Source organism: Azolla caroliniana, unplaced genomic scaffold, assembly GCF_043228905.1.
Source record: "Azolla caroliniana isolate FFs.n. ecotype wild unplaced genomic scaffold, voAzoCaro1.0.p SCAF_16, whole genome shotgun sequence".
Taxonomy (NCBI): domain Eukaryota; kingdom Viridiplantae; phylum Streptophyta; class Polypodiopsida; order Salviniales; family Salviniaceae; genus Azolla; species Azolla caroliniana.
The window spans coordinates 7,098,023-7,115,446 of NW_028230451.1; the positions used below are offsets into that span (position 1 = coordinate 7,098,023).

The 17,424-nt window shown below is 37.0% G+C and overlaps 2 protein-coding genes across 2 annotated transcripts; one reads left to right on the top strand and one right to left on the bottom strand.

Annotated features, from left to right (window-relative positions):
* Positions 1-2,877, top strand: LOC147853874 (small ribosomal subunit protein eS24z-like). Its single transcript, XM_087331817.1, has 5 exons — positions 1-161; positions 1,437-1,478; positions 1,578-1,748; positions 2,123-2,209; positions 2,699-2,877. The coding sequence occupies exons 1-5, from the start codon at positions 87-89 to the stop codon at positions 2,738-2,740; spliced, it is 417 nt and encodes a 138-aa protein (XP_087187943.1). The 5' UTR covers positions 1-86; the 3' UTR covers positions 2,741-2,877.
* Positions 2,878-4,359: 1,482 nt separating this feature from the next.
* LOC147853875 (uncharacterized) lies at positions 4,360-7,010 on the bottom strand. Its single transcript, XM_087332214.1, has one exon. The coding sequence runs from the start codon at positions 6,945-6,947 to the stop codon at positions 4,395-4,397; it is 2,553 nt and encodes an 850-aa protein (XP_087188340.1). The 5' UTR covers positions 6,948-7,010; the 3' UTR covers positions 4,360-4,394.
* Between the last annotated feature and the right edge of the window lie 10,414 nt (positions 7,011-17,424).

Sequence of the window (17,424 nt, forward strand, 5' to 3'; positions counted from 1 at the left end):
GATCTTCAACAGTCAGTAGTTGTAGCCTTCTCCTCGCTATTCTCTCTCTCTCTCACTCTGTGCTCGGATTACCAGGGAAAGGAGCCATGGCGGAGAACAAGAGCTGTACTGTGCGCACCCGCAAGTTCATGACTAATCGCCTTCTCGCTCGCAAGCAATTCGTAAGTTCTTTGTCTGCGTTCTCTCCTCCTCCTCCTCCCTTTTCAATGTCCCTCTGTTTTCTCGTTGCCTTCGTTCCGATTGGATTTGTTGACTGTGCCCCCTTCGTTTTGCTCCCCCTTTACCTTATCGCTTCTGGGTTCTTAGCGAGGGTCTCGTTTTGTAAGAGTCGTCTGCGACTGATTCTCATCTCGAGTGTATTTTCATGCTTCGGTTCGATTCCATTTTGTGTGGAAAATCAGAAACTGATGTATATCTACTTTTTCTATTCGTCATGCTTGTATTTTGATTCTCTTTGCCTTTAGTCAGGGCTTTAGAAACATTATCTGGCACCTTCACATATTTAATCAAGAATCTCTTCTTTTGTGTTTTAGCCATATTGATTTTCCATCTGTTTCGCACACTTTCAGTGTCGTTCTCCTCTTTTCTGTTAATGGCATCACTTCTCAGAAGACGCGATTCGTTATTTAAAATGTCACATTTTTTCTATGACTAATCAGCAACTCGTTCTAGTTAATGAGAATTCAATCTCAATGTAAAGCAGAATTATTCCATTATGTGTGGAAAAAACAAAATTTAGTGTTTGGAAACAGATTCTGTCTTCTGCTGCTTCTTCCCATTGCTAGTAAATTTAGATTGGATCTTATAACATTTCGGTTTCCATTCCCAAGAGAAGGAACTGCTCTGTTGAAGTATGTATTATGCATCATGTTAAGCGTTAATACATGTATGGAAGCATGGTACAGGTGCCATTTCTAGTGAATCCCTTTTGGACATGAACATAGGGCATATCCCTCCTTGCTTTCTTATTGCATTCTCATTTTATCTGATGTCCAATTCTTTGTAAAATATGTGGTTTTGATATGATCCCTTTACAGCACAAGCTCTCTTCCTCGCATTGGGGTTTCTGTATTTCACCAGATGCAACAGATAGCTAGATTTCAACTCTTGACTTGACTCTTGAGTGGGAGTATATGATTCTCTGTAGACAGACAGCGAAAGTGATCGTTTTCTGCTATGTGATATTAGTATCATTTAGTTGATTTTATAGCCATTTATTGCAAGCTGCCACTACTTGGCATTTCAAGTAGAGCATTTTTTTTAAAGAAAAATAGAAATTTCTCTTGTTTGCCTGAATATGTGTGTGTGTGTGTGTGTGTGTGTGTGTGATTCACTTAACTAATCTAGCTAAACTTGAATAACGGTTCCCTCTCTGTCTGAAAAAAGAAAATTGATCTCTATCTTTCTCTGATGGTTGATTTGATGGAAAACCTCAGGTCATTGATGTGCTTCATCCTGGGAGGCCTAATGTCTCAAAAGTAAGCTCCTATTTTCTTTGTGTTTTTCCAATTTACTTTCCTGTTTTTATTTTCTTCTGGATTAATTGCTAAAACGTTTCTTTCATTTCCTATGTCTAGTCTGAGCTGAAGGAGAGACTTGCAAAGCTTTATGATGTACGTGATACGTCTACTGTGTTTGTCTTTGGTTTCCGCACTCAATTTGGAGGTGGCAAATCAACAGGTTTTGGCCTTATATATGATAATTTAGAGGCTGCAAAGAAGTACGAACCAAAGTATCGACTTATCAGAGTAAGTTATATCGTGGATCTCATTTTAAACCACCACAATAATATAATATCCTTCTGTTGAATATGACTCATTGTGATGAATGAACTCCTGAATACCCTCAATAAATTTTTCTGTCTGTACTTCACAGTATGCTCCTACCTCTTTTTGTTATTTTCTTGAATGCCGATGAATGACCCCTAATGGAACTTGGCCAATGTCATAGTCAATTCATCCCCTTTTTCTCTATTTTGGGGTCAACGGCATTCAAAGAAATGAATAAATTACCCCCAAAGATTAATATTTAGTTGGTATTATGAACTATATATAAAAAATTAGAGATTTCTCTACAACGAGAATGCATTATTGACGCCGATTTTTCTTGGTTTTATCTACAGAATGGCCTTGCCACTAAAGTTGAAAAGTCAAGGAAACAGATGAAAGAGCGGAAGAACAGAGCGAAGAAGATCCGTGGCGTCAAGAAGGTAAACTTATGAATTCTTCGTCAGTCTAGAATGTTTTCTATTGTCCATGATATGGTCTAAGACTTAAGCAGATTTTCTTAATTTTACGTCCTGATCTCATATGTTATTAGTACTGTCTTTGTGAACGTTTTAATGTTTCTAACATCAGTCTTGATTGTTTCCTTATCTTTTTATTTTTACATCTATAAGATAGATTTTATTAGTTTTAAGTTGGTTTGGATTTTAATAATCCTTGATCGAAACTCAACTTATGTACATGTTCTTAATTTTAGATTTCTCTTCATTGTGCTAGCAAATTTTCATAAGTTTCAACCCTCATAAGTCTTGATTGTTTCATTAACAAGGGGAATTTTATTAGTTTCAAGTTGGTAATCCTTGATTGACAAATTATTTTTCTTATTCTGTTTAAATTTTTGAGTCTTATTGTTTTGATTATTTTTAAAAACTGTTCTACGTTTTCTTCCTAATTAATTACAATATTCTTCTCAGACCAAAGCTGCAGATGCAGGAAAAGCTGGCAAAAAGAAGTAGAAGTGAGAAATTGATCTTGTGTTTTTTCTTTATTATAATGAGACTATTTTTTATAATTATGTCGGGACAGTAGATGTAATTTGCAAACTTTATATGATATGAGATGACTTTGCCAATTTTGCTTAGTTCTACTTCAACTTCTATTTGCTATAATCTCTCTTTAATTTCAATTTGTAATCTATTTGTTTTATTTTAGTCTCATTCTGCATGTTAGTTTAGGATTTAGTGACACTATATGTTCACTAATGTTATTACCGTATAGCTGATTTAAGATGAGTAAAACCAATGAGGGATTTTCCTCTCGATAAAAATGGATGCATTGGTAATTATTGGAACAAATCATTATTTGTGGTGAAGACTCAAACAGGACAAATTTGAATAACCTACTAAAGGTTTTGTGTCCCCTGGCCCATAATAATATAAGAGTAGTAATATTAGAAGCTTCAAGGGAAATTCTTCTAAATCTATTCCTTTATCGAGAACTGATTACATCATGTAATGTTGGCTATAAGAGTTTGTTTGTGGTGATTAGTATCCTAATTACCCTGGTAACTATTCAATGTCCTAATGAAATGTTCATACCTAGCTTATGTAAATGTGCTACTGCAATGGTGTGAGCTATGCAGCTGAATTCCATAACGTGGGGTGACATTTGAATTATTGATTTGTTTTCTATAATAGAGTGTTCATAAAATGGAGGCATATTCTATTTGTTGGTCATGAAGAGATTGTGGAATGTCATAATGGAGACATGATTAGCACCTAACAATGGGTTGACACTATTTGTATGCTACAAATGAGATCATTATAAAGAAAGATAATCTTTTCTATACACCTGCCAGCTCTTATTTGCAAATGGAGTATTATTGGTATAACGTCATGTGACATTAGTATTGATTTGTTTTCTATGATCAAGTGTTGGTGAAGTGGAGGCATGTCTATCTGTTAATCATGAAGAGATCGTCGACTGACCCCATGGAGAGGTATGATTAACACTGAAGCTGGTTTGGAATTGTTGACTAAAAAATGGTACACAATGTGGTACAAATGAAAAGAATATGGAGATGTTAATTATTTATATGCGAGTTACATTCACAGCATATATGTGAGTTACATTCACAGCATCCACAATCTAATTCACTACAATGAAAGAAACAATTCATATGGCTGTCGAAAAGTTCACAATTCTAGTGATGTGTATATAAGAACCATGACTAGCGACAAAAACGAATGTTAGGTAAGACCATTAAGAAATCATTGTCAGAAGTAATTAGTACTTGCAAACAAAACAAAAGATTTTTTCATAGCTTGATTATTCAGGTGCATTATTTGAACCATCTTTGATAATGTAACCACGCTAAATATTGGTACCATAATCCAGGACGTGGCATGTGACTAGGTATATATATATATATAATATATATATATCATGATTTAAACTTTGCAAGTAAAAGAGCTCTTCATATAGACTAACCTAAACCATCTTTGTTAATGCAACTAAGCCAAATGCTAGTTTTACAGTCTAGAGCAGAACACATGACCAGGCACACATTTCATCATTAAAAGACCAACTCACAAAAAGAAAAAAAAGAAAATTGTATGCTAAAGAACCATTTGAATTACATGCACAAAACCCTTCGGATTACAAGAACAATTACAAGTTATGACAAGTGTATTGCTTATTTACATGAGATACCGTAGCAACAAGCAGAGGTCCAGCTATGGCTGCTTGCATAAGCACCTCTTTGTCAGCTTCTCCCAAAGGCTTAGCTGCATTTGTTACAATGCACATAGATATATCCGACATCACATAGTTACAAGAAGAAACTTGGTCTGACCTCCAAAACGTATAGTCAAAAGAGAGTGCATCTTTCTCCATAGCTCGTTGCCTCTTCCTTAAAAGCTCTCTCGACCTCTCTCGACGGTGTTGGCTATGCTCCTGACCTGGTGGCCCAACTCTCAAGTAGTCCCGAAGCCGTGTAACACGTTCTTGCCATGTTCTCCTACATATCTCTGAGTTGTTGGATGATCTTTCCATTGGCAGGTCCGGATATTCCAGCACTGAATCGCTAGTAGCATCATTTCTCTGCCCGACCACATCTAGTTGATGACTTTCAATGGATGGACTATTTCCCCTTGGTTCCTCACATTCCGTAAGAGTATCATTATTCGATTCATTGCATTTACTAAGAGAATCACTTCTATTATCCCTCAATTCCTTATGCAAATAATTAATTCTCGATGGATTTTCTATGCAATATGGACCGAATTCATGAGACTTATTATCATGATGCACACCTGTAACATTTTTACCCCTTTGAACACCCATACACCCTTTTGAACGCCCATAACTAGGCCAGGTACTATTTCCCTTGCTCCCTTCCTCATCATCAAGGATATCAAATCGAAGGCATCCCCTCAAAGCATCCTTGCTTGGTAAACCTGAAGAAATAGCCCCCTTACCAGTCCTCACTGCATTTGCTTCATGACCTTCATCTGACTCCTTGTCAGTGTCTTCTACCAAAAGAGACGGGTGATTTAACATGAGTTTTGGGTCAGACTCTAAACACCGGTTTTGTATATAGACATTTTGTACATTCATGCTCAAACTTCCAGACAGATATAAACTGCCATATGATGTATTCTCCACATGTGCACTTGTTGGCTGAGGATTTTTCAGGTGGAGGTGGTTAGGAACCCAATTAGAAGAGTTCACATTTGAAGAAGACGGAATTAAAGAATCATTTGTGTCACCTTCAGTAGAAGGTTCATTCAAATTGCCTACTACAGACGCTGTTGATGTATGATGCGAGGAACAGCCTTCTACATGAGCAAAAGAATCATTATGTTCTAACACCTTCGATTTGCCTTTGCAAATACCTATGTTCTTGGGGAAGTAGCTCTTCGACAATGGAAACATAGTTTGAAATTCCCCTTTCTTCCTCCTGTAGGTATAGGTTCCATTGATCATTGAGTTTGTTATGCTCTTGCCTTTTTTCTCTTTTGACTTGGAGACGTTTGCCACATCACGGATTTCTTCATCTTGTTCGTTAGTCAATGGAAGAATGCTATCACTAACACCATTTCCACTAAATTCCTGGAATTCTTGGCTAATATTTGTCTCAGAGCCTCCTTGAGAATCTAACAACTCAAAAGGTTTAGTTGTCGTTTCTATGATATTTACGTCATCATTTAGCTTCCAAATAGGAGCCTTGGATGTCTCTTTGATGTCATCACCTCCACTGTGCAAAGAATAGTTATGAATCTTTGCCAATTCATCCAATTCTTGAAGATACAAAGCCTTCATCTCGTCTATATGATGCTCGCGTAAGAAGACAGTTATGCTCTCTGCCATGTCAACAAGCAATAATCTTCTCAATTCTGGGAACTGAGAGATGAAAGGAGGCATAGCATCCCTCAGTTCATTAAGTCCCTGGACAATGGCAAAGTGAATAACTGGAAGCATACGTGTCAACACATCATTTGTTGGTGCAATCACTCGACGAAGGCAAAAACTAGACAGCAGCTTCCTATTTACAACCTCTTGAAGAATGGATGCATCTAATGCAGCTTTGCTATAACTGGACTTCTTTCCAGGCATATTATCATTAACACCACTATCATCTGAGCATTGAATCTCATCTTTTCTATATCCTAATATACCCTGCCTTATTCCCTTTGCTTCATCACTACCACCATCACTCCAAGCTTCTTGCCCATTTTCTTCTACATTTGTCAAACCATCAAAGTAATTACTCTGGCCAGAGATATTGTCCTCTTCACACTGCGATTCAGTTGGTGCTACTCTCGTATCTTTTAATCCCATTAGGTTAAGATCAAGCTCCGAAAAATCCCCAGATTTTGCAGCCATGAAAACAAATTTCTCAACCGAACTTCCAATCTCAGCATAACGCATGCATCTAGCCCATGAAGGTGGCTCCTCTTTCGGTTGCCCTACTCTTACCACTAATGAATTAAGAAACTTGAAAGCCTTAACCATGCCATAGATTTTATGCAGCCTTTCATCATATGATGAGAAATTTCCAGGGCAAATAATAGAGAGTGAAGTAATACGAACGGCTTGTTCACGGAAGGCCTTGGAAACTGACATGCATCGGACCAGAGATTTGCAATCCAAAATGAATGAGAAAATGAGATGGGTAACTTCGTCAGGCAGGCCATCGAAGTATTCGGAGTGGATATTCATATTGAGATTACTCTGCACATTCAGCAAAGCAAGTCATAAACACCAAAATATCACCTTTTCTAACTTTAAGGTTAGCTGAGATTCAACTACTCATTCAGTGAGATTCCGTGAGATTCAGCAAGCTTTGTAATAACAATCCAAGAGTTTTCTACTAAATCCTTTATCAAAAACCTACCCCAGTGTTTAGCATTGTTAGCATCACATTTTCAAAAGTTTCAGGAAATTTCCATGACATCCATCAATCATTCATTCATGAACTCAAGAACTATAGCTGCTTGGAACTTTGACAAGCTCTACTACCAGTAAAGCCTTTCCTGCTAAATTTAATTCTCTTAAAGCCTTCATGTATAAATCTTTTTGCAAAAGCCCAGCTAAGACATTGCAAATCTCAGCATCAACTTTTCTAGATTTTGGCGCATACTGAATGACTCAGTTATACGAAAATGTTTTCCAAAAAAAAACTAAAACATTTAAGAGCTTCAGAACCTAGTCACTGATGTTACTCAAAACTCTCTACCATAGTATGAACCATACGTACCATACATGCATTAGCATTCGAGTAAGAAAAACGCCCTCAAATAATGATAAATACCATACTTTTGGATTATCTATTTATTATGAGGCAAATAAGCCTAAAAAATGGAAAAAAAACAAGAATGTTTGAATAACATTTGCATTTGTTTTCCAACGTAGGAAAACGAATGTTATGCTAGACGAACACGAACTTTACATACTATGTGAATCTCTACTATTGTTTCTTTTGGGAAACCTCACAAAGCCACTAAGAGTTTCAGAATCAGGGCTTTTAGGATTTCATTTAATTTCATTCCAGAGTTTTGATACATTCTGTCACTATCAACATTTGTCAAAACTTAACTGAGCTTAACCAAAAGCAGTAAATTCCAGATGAAATATACTCACCTTATATATATGAAATTGTGAAGATGTACAGGTTTCACTAGGAATTGAAAGAAACCACTTTCGCAATCCCCCAGCAGCGAGAAACAAATTTTAATTTCGCCTCCTATCATAGGTAGAAAACAAGAAACTGGTGCATAAATGCATGAAATTATACAATAGAAAGCGCATAAACAGCATAAAAATAAGGGATATTCAACAAAGCACTGGCAAACTTGTTTCATGAAATAACCAAAGATACCCCTTACAACAAAAACTAATCATTTCAATATTATTCAAGGCTGGTATTATTCAATATTATTCACGAAAGTAAATACGGGACAGAAAATGCATACCAAAGCATGATAAGAGCGATGACGGTATAAAAAGCATAAAAAGAATACATCATGAGGATGAACACAGACAGAATACTTACCCTAATGTTTACTGATATCTTTGCCCTCTTCCGTGAAGATTCCAGACAATCAGAAACCCTACGTTGCGAATCTGTGCAAAAACAAAAGATAAAACATTCCAAAATTGTGAACAAAAGCATATATTAACCAGCAAGCATTACTGATCTTGTTGATATAGAAGCCTGATATGTCAATCTATATTAACCATCAAGCCTTTTATGGTTGAGAACAGAAACTATAGCATAAAGGCAATATTCCAAAGGAAATTTAAACTGGCGAAGATGTGAAGATAAGCATAAATGTGGCATCAAAAAGTTGGTAGCAAAAACACGAACAGTTAAATCTGTGCATAAAGAGGGAGAAAACATCATCCCAGAACTTTATATTGATCTTAAACTTGTATCGGAAAGCATACAAAAGAACTATTTCAAATATGAGCGTCACACAAATGTGTGTAGAAAACTACACCGATTGAGATAAATGAAACTAGTAAGCAGAATAAGAACCTTAAATAGTAAATCTGTGCAGAAACGCATGGAAACGGCTGACACAAGGACAAGCAAACAAAAACTGAACACAAGTAAATCTACTGACTAATCAATGTGTTGATCTTCCTTCACAAGAAAAAAAATTGAACCCCGAAATCATTTCTATTGGTAAAAGACATGAGGTTTAAATTTGTCCAAATTGAGTAGCTTCTACACATTAAAACGAGATTCAGATAGAGCCAGCGTAGAAATTAGGGTTTCAGATAGGCAAAACAGAAGAAAGTAGAAAAAACACAGACAAAACGGATAATAAAAAAAAATCAGACCTGAAAGCGATGCAGCAAAGAGAAGAAACGGATCAGATCAGATAAGCAGGGAAGAGAAAAGAAGATGAGAGGAGAGGGAAGAAAAGATCAGAGCTTTGCTTACAAGGTATGGAAGACGGCACACAGAAGCGGGAGTGAGGCAGCAAAAAAGGGGAAGGGCAGGGCCCATGAAGCGATGGATCAACCAAGAGTTCTTCCACTCTTTGTCTCTCTGTCTGAGCGAAGGAAGGAGAGCTAAGCAGAAGAAGAAGAAGAAGAAGAAGAAGAAGAAGAAGAAGAATCAGAGAGAGACAAGATGAGCTTCGAGCGCTCTGTCTGTCTGTGTGTGTTTGGCTGTGTCGAAGCGATGGATGGAAGAATCCATGGAAGCAGAAGAAGAAGCAGAAGCAGCAGAGAGCCTTCTTCTTCGACTGTGTCGCTTGATTCGCCCATCACCGGGCGTGTTCACACCTGTCCGGACATTTACCCCGCCCATCCACCCCCATTCACACTTGTCCGGACATTTGCCCCCCCCCCCCCCCCCCAATGGACCCACCCTCCCTCTATACATATGTATTTACTACATGCATATATGTACATATATATATGTGTGTCATCTTCTTCTCCTTTGGGTGTGCTCACACCCCCACCATCTCCTCTCCCGTTACTACTTGTTGTCTGGACTGTTCAACTATCTATCTGGATTCGGACCTATCTTATCTATCTTAACTCTCTGCATTATGAACTATCTTATCTATCTCTCTATTATCGTGTTTCACACTGCCTTCCCACACACCCTCCCCACCCCCCCAGATTGCTTGGGGACTAGTTAGCTCTTAACGTGACCGGCACATTAGATGCGAATGCGTCGAATGGGAGAAAGGCCCCACCCCACTTGGCCATAATTGGGCCCAATACGAGCGGACGACAAGATCTAGCACCTTCCCATAACGCCTCAACTATATATATTCACCCCACGGATCAACGTCTTCGTTGCTCCTACCACCACACGACTCCCTTTCACACATTATACTACATATGTCGCGCGTAACTACGAGAACCATATTCTTCACCCGTTGGAAAAACCACACACATTAATACATGCTAGCGCCCATCTTGTTGTCTGCCATCTTAACCATTGCTTTCATGCGACTTAGCTCACACGCACTCTAATGTGAGATGAGGCACACATGATGAGAGCTGTTGATTATGCACACTTTGCCTGAAAACAAGTTTTAGGAGTATGAGTATCATATGTTTGGTACAATGTTCTACCTTCTATCACATTCGACTAAGCTTTCCACGTATCTTTGATCCAACCCGATCCTTGCATGAATTTCTTCTCTCCCAATTTCGACATTCATTGGTAAAGTTCTCGAACAATCGAGAGTCGCTCACTTTCACATGTATTACAAGAAATGTAATATTTTTGGTCTAATAGGTTGTATTTGACCTCCAAAGATCCATAAAATCTCTCTCTATATATATACACACACAAAGATCGTCATAATTTCCACTCATTTCAATGCCTATAACAACCCTTGTATAACACTAATTTTGGAGGAATGGTCCGCATTGAACTCATGTTGCTTCATTGATGATCTTGCTCACCATAAATAGTCCGCTCGGTGCGGTTTTGTTGGCCATAAATATCCCACTTGAAGGTCATATTTTCTAATGAGTTTCCAATTATTCTTACCAAACTGGACACAACTATTTCAAAGTATCATGCAAAACAAGTTCGCATAACGAGGAATGCCCAAGGAGTTAGCTTTAAATTTCTATGAGATTGACAACACACCCATGTTCGAGCCACATGTGAGGATTTTACTTTGTTGTCCAACTAGTGTGCTTTTTTTATGAAGGTTTTTTTAGCATAAACATATTCATCTCGATTCGCCACCCGCACATTTCCCTTTGTCAACTTTATTTTGCCTTCTAGGGCATGCATGCATGGTGCTCTACTCACCATCCCCTTGGGAGTTACTTTATATTATTTAGAGTATTCTTTAATATTTTACCTAAAATAAATTCTCGTTCACATGGTGGGATTCTTGGCCCTCAAAGATAGTCATGTTCTGGAAATTGCACTTCAACCATAATGGCTGATCAATTATAGGTTACTAAAATTGGGCTCCAATTATAGGTTACTAAATCAAACTAACAATACAAGGTGAACCATGTGATTTTTGGTTCGCCTCACATTGTTAGTTCGATTTACAAAAAACTCACATAGTTGGAGGTCACTTGTCTTTGGTTCATTCCACATCTTCAATCTTGCCAGACAATGATTGCTTGAAGTTTGTACTTTGGGTTCATCCTACATAATCATGACTTGAAAAAAGAAATGTTATTGCAAAAAGAAATGGTCCACTTGAAACTTACACCTCTCTCTTGATTTGTCTTCATCTTGCATCAAATCCATTGTACGTCCTAAAAATAGGGCCAATTGGGCTTTACACCTCCTTTGGATCTTTTGACCATATGTATTGCCAAGCTTCCGTGTTTGCAAGAAAATCTTAGTAAAGAGTCATATTCGATGTTGGGTGGTTAGTTTGGGACATGATCATGGGCGTTATACATGCATTGCATGGGGGAGTTAAAAGAGCTCAATGCATTGTCTAGAATCACTTCGAGACCCATCAAGACACACAAAATGTTCCTATACTTTACAACCTTGTTTGAGTCTCGATACATGCACATCTTTTTTATGTCCTCAAGAGATTCATTGCAATCTCTTGGGTTCTTTCCATTTCGTGTGAATGAGCACAAAGAATGGGAGAGGTTATACTTATATTTGATGTTGGGAGGAGATTATGTGTCACATGGTTATTGAGAAAAGGACACGTGGAATTGATAGTATTGCCTTGGTAGGACTATTTTGATGGAGCTACATTTCATCCAGGTATGTCTACCTTTCACGTTTCATCATTATCATGTGAAACTACCTAGTTCAACAATTTTATCCATAAAAATTATTATTGCCTTAATCGTACTCATGTAACACGTGGTTAACAACGTTGGGGGGTCGATGTGCCAATTTGAAAGCCTCAAGTTTCCATCCAAACAAATGAATAGATTGGCCTCCAAGCATACCCATACGTATGTGTTCATTGTTGTAAGGACATTACTACGGTTGCAAATACTTTTATCCACCCAATATAAGTTTTCAACATTTCTCCCTACCGGTGGGAGCATGACAACGTGAGAACCTTAGCTCTCCTAATTGTGTAGAGTGCCCACATGCAGTGAATCAATATGACACGCTCTGTGGGGCTGCCCAACGTCCCATCGAATATGGTGGGGGGTTGGCCGCTTGTTGCAATTATGCCAGGTGCAAGGCTCCATCAAGTGGGGAAATATATGTTGGCTATCATGGCAGACCCCAGTTAGCAGATATGAGCATCAAGAGGAGGGGATCACTTTGGTGATAAAAGCACAAGAGGTTTCTTTCTCCACTAGTGGTAATGTCCACTCAACTCCTCTTAATGACAAAGCTCAAGTTGTGTTGGAATTGGTCAGCCCAATAACTCTTTGGATTCTATGGAAACAACGGTGTAGACGGGTCTTCTCCAACCAAACCGCGCATCCAACAAGGCTACTGCAAGAGATATGGGGTGAAATTGTTGCCACTCTAAAGAGCCAATATGATGGCCTCAAGGGCGGCTCCGATGGAGTGGAAAGACAACGAATAGCCTTCATCCAACAATGGTTGCCCTCTCCCTTTCTTGAGTCAATGGGCATCCACATAAGATGGAACTATCGCGTCCCTACAGGGATTTGTACATAATCGTCTCATCTGTAAAATTTTATAACTAATGGAAGGAGTTTTTTTTTGGAAAAAAGAAGAAGAAAGTTTTCAACATTTCTGGATTGGGATATCCATAGAAGAATAGAATTACATTATAAAGTTAATTATCATAAGTAGATGAATGATAATCAAAATAGGATCATGACATATGTAACTTGTAAGCATAAATTGAGGTGTTTGTATATTGGTGAATTAAGGAACGGAAATTGGCGAATGGCTCTCTAGGCATTACTAGTTCTACAAGGAGTTGTTAATTATCATTAGTTTATATATGCCCAATAAATACTCTATTCAAGAAATGTAATGAGTGATCGATATTAGCAAATGACCTTTTAGCAAAGGCGATCATGAGTTAGTTTTTACGTGATACCAAAAATATTGAATGGAATTTTTTGGCGGGGATTCTAATAGAACGAGCAAGTTGGAAAAACTAAGCACTTTACCGAGGGCACAATCATAGTCCACACACTTGAGATAATGTGTGGTACATGCATATCTAAAACACATTTGTTTCCCATGTGTCTAAGTCAATAAGATGTTGAGTGATGGGATTGATTACTTAAATGGATCGCCTAGTTTTATAAAGCTCTCTTTAGATGCCGACCGAATTCAAATAAAGTGTAGAACGTGACAAGCTTGAGTTAGAACTACGATTTTCATGCATTTTACATACGTAAAACTTTAGTCATACATGTGAGTCTGTTCACGAGAAAAAGAGATTATTTTTTTGAGACTCCAAAGTCCAGAATCTAGATGCTTAAATGCATCGTAATCTAAGAACCCAAGTTTTCATCATTGATCTAAATGTTTTCAAGCCTCATAACGTGGTTATAAGGCTACCCCTTGATCATAATTGCAAATTGCATCGTGATTGTTTTAAAAAGGGCATTGTTTGGAAATGATGTTATTGCTACATCTATCGGTATATGTTGTCACATTTCTTCACATGAGACACATTATTATGCTTCTACTTTAATACTCCCATAATATAATCGTAATTGGTTGCTAAATTTTTGTGTATCCAAAGCTCATTTCAATTTGAAGATTCAACCCACCCAATCTTTCCACAAATCAAACACCATGGTGTTGCTAAACATTTACTTGAAACACAATCATAACCCATGATTAATTAAGTGTGCACGATAGGGCCATCATCTCGACCCTGTTTGCAATACTTGCTAAATGACAAGTCCATAGTTTATGATGTCACACCATTATGGATGTGTTTGCTTTATATTACAGAAAGGGGGATGAAAAAAACATTATAAAAAATGTTCTTAGTATATACGACTTGACACATAAAGCTCAAACTTATGCATTAAATCCAGGATTCAAGTTTTTCCATTTGTTTCGTCATATCCATATTGTTGAGGAGAGTATATGTCTTGCTTGCACCTAATTCTTTAAAAGAAAATGCTAGTGGCAGTGCTCTTTCCATTGTAGTTGTAGTTCATCCACCCACAAACTTGGACATACCTCTTCATGAAAAGTCACACATTCTCCATGACTCTACTAATGCTCTTATAATGAACTATAATGGATTAGTTGCCATCATTGATAGACATATGTATTTCATTGTCACCACTTTAGCACATAAAATCCTCAATGATGTGCAAGCCTTTCAGTAAGACCGAACATTCGTTTAGGTCTACCTATAATTTCATCTCCAATGTTCACATGTCAATTCAACATTTTTTATTATCCAATTAGATATCATACAGACTATTTCAGGTGCATTGGATGCCACAATAGTTCTGTGTGGAGACACATGCGTGTTCCAATGTCATGAACCATGGATTTGAAGTGGGTCCATCTCTCTATATGCATGATATGTTATGACATATAGGCAAGAAGTCACATTGTTGGTTGTCAAAGCTTAAAGAGTAAAATATGGCTTATCCTACCAAGTTATCTGAGTTTGACATTTGATTTCTTTAAAATGGATATTGGAATTAAGATGGCCCAAGTTTAGGCCTAAATGCTACATGAGAATATAACTATCACTAACTATGTTAGGAATGAAAAAGGCGCAATCACTAAAACATAGACTTACGTTTTCCTTGTCTCTACTTTATATGAACAACACAAAAATGTATCATGACTTTGATTCAAAGTTTCACACATTTTAAGGGTTCAAATAACATTGATGCATTTGTCGTTATTTCATAGTTCTCCAGGAAACCCAACCTTCTGGGTATCACAACAAACTTGTAATATAGACAGTAAGTCATGGTGTATGTTATGGGCTCACATGATCTTATTGGTTTATTTACATTCTTAAAGATACTATTGTTATAGTATTTTATGAATCGATGTATGCTAGCACCTTATGTTGGGATTTCATGGAAAGTAGCCAACATAATTTTATGCGATTAGAAATAGAACTTTCGAAAAGTAACCAACACAAATACTTGTTTCTTGCATAGTTGTCTACTTTCCGACTTCATTTAAAGTAGGTATTATAAATATACTAGACTAGGAAGAACCTTTAAAAAGCAACCCAATATTGCCATAAAAAACTGTTCTGGGAAAAAGATTATTCTTATCGACAACTTAAAATATACGTGGATTAAAAATGCTTTTAGACAAAAAGAGATTCCACTAAAAGCATAAACTTCTAAATATTACAACAAAATTTGATGTCTCATTTTCTTGTCATGGAAGGATCAACGTCTCTTTGCATTCAACTACCCAATATTTTTTACATGAAAATCTGGGCATCCATCTATAGAGCTCTTTATTGATTCATATGGTGTGTGCATAGAATGTTTGGTAAGGACATAAGATGTTGGGTGATGAGTGAGAGGTTGCATGGTACATAAATCCATATGAGCCACAAGGAAAGGTAATGTTAGAATGGGACAATGGACAGACCATTACTTGTCACAAATGATCGCTTATAACAACTAACAGATGGACACAACATTACAATTGTAAATAAAAAATAAAGCCAAGACACAGTCACACCATCCTTCTAACATCATGACAACTAACAAAATTTCAAGAACATTCTATTATGTTTTGAAAAATATGTTAGGAATATGAGAGCTAAGGTGAAAGATCAATTTATATGTCTCAATGTTTAACAACCCGATGGGAATAAGAGTGATAGCCCAAGAAATAACATACAAAGTTGTTAGGCACGCGTGCTCTTGACCATACCTCAAATGTATTTAACTTACAACCCTAAAATTTTCTCATTATTTCCATAATGTGACCTTATTTATTTGCTCTACAATTTCATAGTATAATGTACCCCTAGCAATTGTTTTACGCATCCATAACATAACCTACCCCTAACAACTTAATTACACTTCCAATACATTAGAATGAGGTGCATCTTGTCTAATATTATTGCAACCTCTTCTCAAATACCAATAGAAAGTTCACATAAGAACCTTCATGAAAGAAAAGAGTGATAGAAGTACACAAACACATATGTTCATAAAATTTAGGTAACCTTGTGGCATTATTCTAGTTGAGTATGAGGTACACATTACTTCACATGACTTATATGCTCCACCTATTATCCTCTCATATAGTTAAGTTCTACCCAACACAAAGGCTCATGAACATTAAAGATTTCATAACCCTTTCAAGGAAAGTTATAAATGAAGCTCAAACATGAGTATGCATACATTTTCCCTAATTGTGTGAATACCTCTTTGGATGTAGTGAAATATGATCCATGCATTTTTTGGATGATAAAAAATGCTTTGAGATGTAACAGATTACAATTAATGGGAATACAACTTTGGTTTCTACAATTAATGTGAACGAATGAACCTAGAACCTAGTAGATAATTAGACGATACCGTTTTTGAGACAACCTCCACAGAGAGGCCAATATTGACCCATGGGACTTAGGACATCTGTGGACATTATAATGCTCATTCAAGATACCACTGTCCACAACCAATTTATGCAACGAATCACATTGGACGAAAACAATCCTAACAATTTAAGCTAATATTTGTGTAATGTATCAGAGTATGTTGTTTGAAAAAATGACGAGGAACACAAAAACATAAGACATAGTTGATGTATGCAATTTAACATTCATGCTAATTGTTTGAATATTTACAATCAATGAGTGTAGTGCCTGAGAATGTAACACTCTCTGACTCTAGGATGACCATCGTCCTCTACACATAGTTCATAACAAATATAACTCAATGTTGCTATTGCCCTCGATGGAGTACAAGAAATCGTAGACAATTGATCTCCTTGAGGTTAGCAAAATTCACAAGGAACACAAAAGCATAGACATAATTGACGCACTCATGAGCTTAAGGTTCGCGCTAATTGTTCAAATATTTTTAATCGACCATTGCCTAAGAATGTAACACTCCAATTCTAGGATGACCATTGTCCTCTACATATAATATAGTTCATATAAAATATAACTCAATGATGCTATTGCCCCCGATGGAGAACAAAAAGCCGTAGACCATTGATCTCCTTGAACTTTCGAACTATAGGATGACCATCGTCCTCTACATATAATATAGTTCATATCAAATATAACTCAATGGTGCTATTGACCCTGATGGAGTACAA

Excerpts from the sequence above, each read along its gene's own strand:
- LOC147853874 (XM_087331817.1), top strand. The coding sequence starts at position 87 with ATGGCGGAGAACAAGAGCTGTACTGTGCGCACCCGCAAGTTCATGACT. Across the intron at positions 1,479-1,577 it reads GGAGGCCTAATGTCTCAAAA|TCTGAGCTGAAGGAGAGACT; the intron begins GTAAGCTCCTAT and ends TCCTATGTCTAG. Across the intron at positions 1,749-2,122 it reads CAAAGTATCGACTTATCAGA|AATGGCCTTGCCACTAAAGT; the intron begins GTAAGTTATATC and ends TTTTATCTACAG.
- LOC147853875 (XM_087332214.1), bottom strand. The coding sequence starts at position 6,947 with ATGAATATCCACTCCGAATACTTCGATGGCCTGCCTGACGAAGTTACC.